General features: G+C 37.4%; 2 protein-coding genes across 3 annotated transcripts in view; both read right to left on the reverse strand.

The window, feature by feature from the left end:
* NADK1 (NAD kinase 1) overlaps positions 1 to 8,609 on the reverse strand; it is a 465,773-nt gene extending 457,164 nt beyond the window's left edge. The window contains exon 1 of one of the 2 annotated variants that reach the window (XM_089385728.1): positions 7,939 to 8,609. In XM_089385728.1, coding sequence (XP_089241854.1) covers positions 7,939 to 7,968 — 30 coding nt within the window. In that variant the 5' untranslated portion in view covers positions 7,969 to 8,609. The remainder of the gene's footprint in view (positions 1 to 7,938) is intronic. The other variant, XM_089385727.1, reaches the window with a different exon arrangement.
* On the reverse strand, positions 1,412 to 4,317 carry LOC149223045 (uncharacterized). Its single transcript, XM_089383219.1, has 2 exons — positions 2,502 to 4,317; positions 1,412 to 2,341 (listed from the first exon to the last, which is right to left on the reverse strand). The coding sequence occupies exons 1-2, from the start codon at positions 4,300 to 4,302 to the stop codon at positions 1,701 to 1,703; spliced, it is 2,442 nt and encodes an 813-aa protein (XP_089239345.1). The 5' UTR covers positions 4,303 to 4,317; the 3' UTR covers positions 1,412 to 1,700.
* Positions 8,610 to 10,040: the final 1,431 nt, after the last annotated feature.

Raw genomic sequence — 10,040 nt, forward strand, 5'->3', positions numbered from 1 at the left:
CGCAATAGGAAACCCAAGGATTTTTGTCCTAAAGCTTACTGAAGTGTAAACCACGTTCCCAAAACCTCTCCAACAAGAAAATACAATTCCATGATGTCTTAAATGATTGGTTTTTCCCTCCTTTTAAAGATTGGATAGACCCCTCTCCGACCTTCTAGAAGCACTTTATTTTATTATTTTAATTTCTATTCTAGAAGATTCTCCTCCTTATTTTATCACTTTCTCCCCTTTTTGGTCGTTTTCTTCAATTGAGCATTTCCCCTTTTTATTTAATTAAGTGACTAATTAAAGTCACTTTTAATCTAGGAAAATGGTAAATCCGCCTCTACGATTTATCCGACCATTGAAAGTCACTTTTCATCATCCCATCCTGTAGATCTCTCTGTTTTGGTTCCAACAAGCTATTATACGAAGGTGTTCCTCCAAATAATTTGATCCCCATGACACCTTTAACGTTTTTAATTAACATATGTTGATTATAACCTCGTTTTATTAGAATTAACGGAATGCAACTAAACCAAGAATGCACTATGCAGAAATGACCATGATAATGAATATGCCAAGCGAACTTCGTCGAACCCCATAAAACTCCTCCAAAGCCCTCCGGGCCCCCCTGATAACAAAATCTCGCTCCTATGATCAATTGGTCACCAACCCTGGAAATCCATCCTAGTCGTGTCATAATGGAAACTGAAAATGGGGACATTACAAATTAATGAATATTGACCTCAACTACCAAAACTCAACACCGCTCTATTTGTACAATTGTATGGACCCTATGGGATGTTTGTACAACTATACGAAATTCATTGTGCCGATAAATTTGCAACCTGCAATCACTGCTAAGCTGCTCTTCTCATTGCTGAACTGTTTTCTCCTTTCCTTGGCCTCTTTCTTCACCTTCAAATGAAACTATCTTCGTGAAGAATCAATCTGTGTTTTCCCTCCACCTTGCCATGCCTTTGTAGTTTTTAGCAATGTTGTGAAAATCGTGATCGAGATTAAATCGGCGCGGGGAACAAATCGGAAAAAATCAGAATTATTGGGAAAAATTTGGAAAAAATCGGGAAAAAATCGTTTGGTACAAAAATATTCATTTTTTTTCAATTTTTTTAGTATCTAAACCATCTACAACATAAAATAAATACATTGACACATAAATATGATAAAAAAAACTAATATATAAGATGTTTAATATCATTTCTAGCGCTAAAATCACACATAACATTGAATCATGTCCTGAATAGTAAATCCTAACTCCTGAGTCCCAACTCAGCCTCAAAATATCAACAAAAAATATGATAATGTATCCCATCCAATGTTTTACAACTCGGACTCGGATTCGGACTCGGCCGAGGATCGACTCGGACTCGGATTCGGACTCGGTAATGACTCGGCCGGCTCGATTTCAATGACTCGGTCGTTGTAAAAAATACATTAAATATTTATTTTTTTATAAAAAAACATAATTTTAAATATTTTAAACATAATTTTAAAGATTTTCATTCAAGTTTCCAAACACACAACATTATAATATACATGGAAGACAACATATGATCAAAGTAGGCTCATGAACCAATCCATTATATCAAAATGGTACGGTGGTACCCAATGGCAATAGTAAATACATAGTCAACTGTAGTCTGTCATACATGATCAAAGACTCAAGAGTCAAAACAAAATACAAATAACCAAGGAGGCTAGTAGCTACTGCCAGAGGAGCCAAGATCATCTCGACCAATCTCTGGATCATCATCATCAGAGTCAGACAAGGGGCCCCATGGCTCCTCCTCATCATCATCGTCTCCAACTGCAACTGTAGAAGTGGTGCCAGTACCACTAGGCTGTGCAGCAGATGCAAGCTGAGATAGAGTACAAATGCGGCTGCGCTTCTGTCGTGGCTGAGCAGAGGAAGCACCTACAACTGGAGTCATACTAGCTGGCTGTGAGACTGAGGCTGGTGGATTGGGATCTGCATTCAACTGAACACGCTGCAGTGGATCTCCAACATCAATTTCATCAAGATCCTCATCAGGATCAAACTCTGGTAGACGACTCTCCACTACCCAATCTGATGTTGGATCAATGTCTTCCAACACAATGGGATCTGAATCAGGTCTTTTGTTCAGCAATTGGTTCCGTCTGAGCCGAAGGTTGTATTGGACAAAAACTAGATCATTCAACCGTTTTTGCTCCAAACGGTTTCTCTTCTTTGTGTGAATCCTCTCAAAGACAGACCAATTGCGCTCACACCCAGATGCACTGCAAGTTTGACTCAAAATACGAATTGCAAACCTTTGCAATTCAGGGCACTGGCCACCAAAGGCCTCCCACCATTGTGCTGCAAAAAACATAGGAGTGTAATGAATTATGAGTTAGATGAAGGCTGAAGCTCAACAAAATTACAAATTATATCTAACTTTCAAATTATAAATGATTTAACAAACTTTAATAAAAAAAGTAAAACCATTAAGAAATTGAAAATTGAAATTTTTGTTTACCTGGCTCATCTGCTTCTCTTGCAATCTTTGCTAGGTTCTTCCCAAAGGTACCTGTTGCATTGCTGAAGGATGTGACCTGCTGATGTATCAGCAGCTGATCAGACTCCGATGGGACCATGCGCTCAATGCAATCAACCAGTCCATCTCTGACCTCCCCCCTCAAAGCTCCTGACTCCTTAGCTTTATAATGATATCGTGGGTTCAAAAAATACCCAGCTGCATGTATAGGGCGATGGAGTTGATTGTTCCATCTTTCATCAATGATTGCCCAAATGGGCCCATACTTTGCCACTCTATCCTTGTATGCTGTCTTTATTTGCTCCTTTGCTTGATCCATAGCCTCATAAATGAAGCCCATAGCCAACCTTTCCCCATCCACCAACCGCAACACCTTAACTAGTGGCTCAGCAACCTTCACAATCTCTGCTGCCTTTCTCCAAAAAGTTTCCTCATGGACTTTCCTTTTCAATTCTCTACCTTCTGGTTTGTTAGACCAACTGCTTTGATTCCAATCATCACTGGAAAACATTTTTTGCAAGTTTCTATGTTGGGAAAGCATAGATTGCAATGTCAAAAAATGTGTAGCAAATCTAGTGATGGCAGGCCTAATAATATCCTTGCCTCCAGTGTGTTTCCTCATGAGACTCAAAACCAGTGTATGATTGTAGATAAATTTTGTTATGCTTTTGGCATTATCTACAGTGTTTCTGACCCAATCTAATTTTCCAATATCCTCAAGCATGAGGTCTATGCAATGTGCAGCGCATGGGGTCCAAAAGATGGTCTTGTGTTTTTCCTCTAACAGTCTACCAGCAAGAACATAGTTAGAGGCATTGTCTGTGATGATTTGAACAACATTAGCCACCCCCACATCCTGAATAACCTCATCCAATAGCTGAAACAACAAGTGGCCATCTTTTACCTTATCAGATGCATCAACTGATTTTAAAAACATGGTTCCCTGTGGGCAGAAGACAAGAAAGTTTATGATGGTACGGTTTCTTTGATCAGTCCATCCATCTGACATGATGGTACACCCTGTTCTTGCCCATGATTCCTTGAAATCTTGCAAATACTCATTAATTGATGTAATTTCTTTCTGCAAACGAAACCCCCTTAGCTCTTGCATAGTAGGGCCTTTGAAGCCTTTTCCAGCAGCATGTATGGCCTCAAACATAGGCTCATAATATGGTGAACGAGCAGCATTAAAGGGGATATCAGCATCATACCACCATCTAGCTATGTAGTCACAAGCAGTCTCCCTCAATTCTTTCTTCCAATGGTCATCTAAAGTGGGCTGAGCAAGACCTTTACTAACTTCAGGACCATGTGCATCTGATGGAGAGGAGCCTGAGTGAGTGAAAAAACTTTTGATAGTCCCATCACCCTTCATTCTACCCTTTCCCTTATCTTGAACAGAAGCAAAAGAGGGAGGAACATAACGGAAAGGGTTTGATGCATCAGTTTGAGGGATAGAGGAAGAACCCTCAAACTCATAGTGGGGGTTGGCAGCCATCATTCTTTGTATCTCCCTCTTCCTCCCAATTTCAGCCTGTATCTCTTTTTGCCTAGTCTTTTCTGCATTAAATTTTTCAAAGCTTTCCAACAAATTCTTTCTAATCTCCCCAATTTCATTAGATTTACATGCAGTAATATTGCCTTTAATCCCTGCCAAGTGTTGTTTCAGCCTATTAATCCCCCCAGGACCTGACTTAATTTTCCTATGGCAAAACTTGCAACACATCTCATCATCAACCATTTCAACATATGCCCAAGCAGGATCTTTTGCTCTAGGTGCCATTTTTTGACTAGGAAAACAATCTGAAAATGAAAAAAAAAAAAAAAATTGATTCAATGTTCATTTATTTGACTAAAAACACTCTCTAAGCTATCTTGATATGCACCTAAAATTTACTAAGTAAAAACAGATTTATAGAGGTGGAAAAAAAATACCTCCAGGCACAAACTGCCTCCTCAAGCTTGCTCCAAAAATCAGCTCCTCAATGCTGCTCCAAATGGCTGCCCAAGAAGCTCCTCACTCCAACTACAATGCTCCTCCAAGACTCCTCACTGCTGCTCCAAAACAAGCTCAAGAACTGCTCACTAACTCTCAAAGAAGACTCTCACTCAAATGCATAAGACTACTGTGAGTGAAATGAGAGCATTTGGCTGTCTTAAATAGAGTTTGGGAGGGGGAAATGGACCCCAAAAGCATTAAACAAATCACAATAAACCTTTCAGCTCCACAAACCCTAACTAACTTTATAAAAAATCAGCAAAAAATCGATTTTTTTTTGGTAATACGCTGCCCCAGCCGGTTATGAGTGAAACGGCCGAGTCAATACGGACTCGGCCGGGTTGACCGGGTCAGCTATGACTCGGCCGGGTCATTGGATGACCCGGCCGAGTCATAGCTGACCCGGTCAACCGGCCGGGTCAAGGGCCGGGTCACATGTTTTGGCAATGAAACGGAACGAAACGGCCGTTTCCGTTTCGGTTCGGCCGTTTCGTAAAACTATGATCCCATCATGTCATAATGTCATATACAATAAAATGAAAGTCTAATCCTATTGATTTCCTCTGCCCCTCTTGCAAGAAAATGCCACAGCTTTCCCTTTCCCTCTAGATGTAGATGCTGGTGCCTGTGCTGGTGGAGATGGCAGTGGAGTCTGATGTGCTCTAGAAGCTGAAGAACTAGAAGTGGGAGCTATAGGAGGTAGACCACGTCCTCTACTGGTGGCAGGGGTAGCCCAGGCAGGTGGTGTCACTTGGAAACATTACAATCTCCCAATCCTGAAACACTGATAAGTCTGCTGGATTTTAAATGAAATCTAAAATTCTACTTTCTCCATATGAAATCCAATGACGCTGGAACCACTCTCAAACATCCTGAGTCATTTCATGGTAATGTTAAAAATTTAAGTAAAAGGATGAAAATGAAGATTAAGGAGAATGTCAGGAGATTAAACATTACCATGAATAGCATATCCATACTAGGGCAGAGACTTGATCATTAAGCTGCCCCACTCAGAAATTATTTGTTTCTTTCAAAAAAAATTGCATGAAAAAACCCAAAAAACATTATAAAACTATGTTGTCGCGACCCCCGGCGATTTTTTAAGTTTTTATCCCAATTTTTTAAGTTTTTATCGCGATTTTTTTGTTTTTATCGCGATTTTTTCATAAAATCGCGATTTTTTCAATAAAAATCCAGCGATTTTTTCGTTTAATTATCGTGATTTTATCGGCAGAGGGAAAAAATCGCGATTTTCACAACACTGGTTTTTAGTGGAGAATCTATTTTTAAGATTACTCCTAGTATGAGTACAATTTTAGACTCAACTACTAAAAATAACACTTTCACTTTACTTTACTAAAGTGAATTACAAAATAGAATTACTTTTTCAAATTAGAATTACTTTTTGTAAATAAATTTTTCAAAAATATCTCGAACTACTCAAATGTCCACACTAAACATGTGTGGAAGTTCCCATCTGAGCTATAATTCTCAACCATCTCTATATGTGAATGAATACAATCTTTCATATATGTACAAGTTTCTTTATCAATCGTCATGCATGTCCATTCCCGTCAACATAAGATTTAGAGGGATCACCACAATAAGTCAACAGAGATACACAAACTATCAAAGACAAATCATGATCAAATAGCAACCAAATGCTCCCATCACTGCAGCAACTAGCCATGATAGACAGTCAGCAACTAACCATATGATAGCCAGACGCTCCCATCACTGCAGCAACTAGCCATGATAGACAGTCAGCAGCTAACCATGATAGCCAGTCATCTTGAATTAGGAAATACAATGACAAAAACATTAAATCATATAGCATTTTTTCTTAAAAGTACTGTAAGTCCAACTCCTGAGAGGTCAATTCAAAAAATTAAATTATAAAATGCCCCTTCATGTTTACACCCCCTGAGAACAGCATGTCCTTGATTAAAATAGTGATTACTAGCATGGGGGAGAAAACCAGGAGGACTGATTGAGCTTTTAAAAAGACCTGCGGCTCAACTCCTGGGCAGAACCTCGACAATTTCAGAAAACCCCAAGAAACAAGAAAAGGAAAAAAGACATGCTAGATCAAAAACTGCAGAAAGGTAAGTGAGAAAAACAACTGGAAAAGTTGTTCAATCACTGGAAACCCCTCATAATTCTGGAACATGATGCAAATTCAAGAAAACAGTGCATGTCCTAGTTTTGGATTATCATACTTCACAAATATTTCAATCTTAGGATTTCAATCAGAATATTTAAAGCTGGGAAACAAAAAGATGTTACAGGTATGGTTACTTTATATTTTCGTTGTGAATTCAGTTTGGTTTGGATGGTTGAGAAGAGATGTGTTATCCTCTTCATCTAAATTTAATCCCCATTAGTTACATATTGAGTTTTTAATTAGTGTATTATTTTAACGACCTTGAGTGCTGTGTTGACAAAAGCTTAATTTTTTGTGGAATTCAGTTTACACTGAATACCATCTTCAATTGAAAGGATATGCCTAATAAATTTTCCCAAAATATATATTTCACCAATAAAAAATAAAAAACATCCAGGTCAAAAATAAATTATACCCATTACACCAATTACATGAACCAAAAAGTATTTTCATGGAATAACTGACAAGCAAGATATTGGTTAACATGTGAATGTCAAATGTAGAATCCAGCATGTGAATGTCCAATGTAGAATGCAGAAACAAGTGTCAGCAAGGTGGTGTTAAGTTTTAACATTCAACATTGTTAAAAGCCAAATAGAACATCAAAGACAACTAAGGGCATGTGCTGCCAAATGTTTATATGAGAGGGTATTCACCACTCTCCCTCTGACCCGTCTAACCCTCCCCCACAAACAAGCAATAAGCAAGCCTCCCACCTCCAACAAGCACCCATGGGTGAGTAAAAGGTGAAACTCCTTAGTAAGCATAACACAATGGACCTTTTGCGTACTCCAAGAACCACTCGGCGGTAAGCAAAAAGTGAATTTCTTAGTAAGCATAGCATAATGGGCTTGGGTTCATCAAAATGTAATTCACTGACCAGTGGGTAAGCAAAAAGTAAAATTTATTAATAGCCATAACACAATGGCCTTTTGGGGTCCATTAGAATCTGCTTCAGCGACAGGTTGGAGGGCTTGTACTAACGACAATCTTCTATTCAAATCAAGTACTCGCTGACTTTGTCTTTTTGTAAAATAGCCAAGCTGTACAGGGCATGCCTTATTAAATTTTGCAAGGGGGGTTATTATGAAAGATTATATAGTATGAACTCTAAAATATTATGGGTTTTCTTTTTGTCGCAGATATGAACAGGAAAGCATTATGAAATTCTCACAACTATGGTACCAATTACCTCCGTACTGCCATTGTTTTGAGATGTTTACGTTAAATTCTTGTGCAATGAATGAATGGATTACCTGTGCAATCAATTGGTCGGGTGACGACATGATGAAGGAGAAGGTTTTGGCTGTACTCTGCTCCAAATTGAAGACTTCAATTTCAATTTGACGTCATCAGAAGCTCAAAACAGAGCACTGGAAATTGAAGCCCATATCCCCGGGCTAGGGGCATTTCAGGTGCTTGCAAGAGGACCAAGTTGGGCTGACTCTACCTAACCCTGTTGATTCCTCCTCTTCTGCTACTGCTGCTTCTGCCTAATGTTGTGTTTCCAGACTGGACGAGGGACAGTTGACGGCCTGCTCCCTGAATTCACTGTTGCCTCCTATCATACGATACGATACTGGTGCCATGCCATACGAGGCTGCCAGCACCAAATCTTTGTTCTCAGTCTACACAGGCGATTCTCACTCGGCCAATCTTCAAAATTAGAATTAAAAGTTTTTGAGAAAGTGCCTATCAATAAATAACCTCCATCCCCACGAAATCATATACCAAATTGACACCAGCACTTCAATGCCCCTAATGAATTTCCTCTGCAATCTATTCAAAGCCAACCACCCTAGGCTTGAAAACTGCAGTCAAATAATAATATTAATGTTAAGAATGCGACATATATCAAACATGTAAGTTGAGTTCCATCATTTTTGGACACACCCAAACTTGGTCACATATGATTCCCTCCCTCCCTTTTGTTTCTTTTTGTTGGTCCTCTGTATCTTTCGTTTCTTTTTGTTGATCCCCCATATCAGATGTAACATTTAATGTGACTTCATAATTTAATGATTGACAAAAAAATGTAGCGTATGATATTTCAATAATGGACTAAAAAATGTATTTTGTGATATTTTAATAATGATGGACTAAAAAATGTATTGTATGATATCTTAATAAAATTATATAAGACTGATGTGAATGAAAAGATATTAAAATTATTATAATATTTTAAAATAGTAAAATAAAAAGTGAGAAATAGTTATATTATTTTTTAATCGTAAATATAAAAATAATGAAATTAATTATAATGATGAAAATAATAATAATATAAAGGTAATGAAAAAAAATTTGAGGGAACATTTTTCCTCATGGGTCTTTTCCAATTTTATGACATTTTCCAATTTTATGTTGTAATTAAGTTGGTTAAAGGAGAAAAAAAAATCAATAAAAATATAGTTCTGAAAAATTAAGGAAAAAGGCTTAATATAAACATAATTGTGGAAAAGTAAGAATTCTAACTAAAATGAAACATATAAACCTAATTGTGGAAAAGTAAGAATCCTAATTAAAATGAAGCAATAAGAAATAATATGTTTTTCTATTAGTTTTGATTATTATAGATGATAACTCTCTAACATAAATTATAATTATTTGGATTTTTTTATATGTTATTATTATTTGGCTTTAATTTATTTGAATTTTAAATTTTTCAAATAGTAAAAATATATATTTAAATAACAAATTTAAAATAAATTTATAAAAATATTCATTTTTTTAGATGGAGCTCTAAAGGCCTTTACAACAACTATGGTTTTTCCCTAGCAAGTTGATCCATGCCCAGATTGTCGAATGTCCTTGTAGATCTATGTAGCATGCCTCTCGCATCCTAAACAATGGTGGGTCTTCATGATTTAGTGAAGAAGACAATATCTTTTGCAATAATGGCAGTTAATTCGACAAGCTCTTCCTCTTAGGTAGCTCAAGCCACGGTTTCATACAGTGCCATATTGAAATTTGGATCCGTTCTTCTAATAGTTCAAGAAGCCCCTTCCTTTAATGTTCCTTTGGATGAGGAAGCCTTTAGCTATGAATTTTTTTTTCATATTAAGGTTTGGTTTGTAAATTTAATGGGTTTTGAACACGGTTAGGTGATCTCCACAAGTGGATTTTTGATTCATGGAAACCTCTTCTCACTGATGAACTGAATATTACCCTCGGGCTTGAGGATTTTTATTTTTTTTAATATTGAGGATACCTTAAACACATACCTTAATACTGCTCTCCCCACTAGTTAATACTTCCCCGATACATTGATTACTGTTGCAATATCACACTGGTCCCACTTGTGTAATATCGCCTCCTTAGTATACGTTGACCCTCCTCCCCCATATAATACCCTCCCCAT

Source organism: Pinus tabuliformis, chromosome Q, assembly GCF_031772625.1.
Source record: "Pinus tabuliformis cultivar Carrire ecotype Pingquan chromosome Q, CPIR1, whole genome shotgun sequence".
NCBI classification, from domain to species: Eukaryota; Viridiplantae; Streptophyta; class Pinopsida; order Pinales; family Pinaceae; genus Pinus; species Pinus tabuliformis.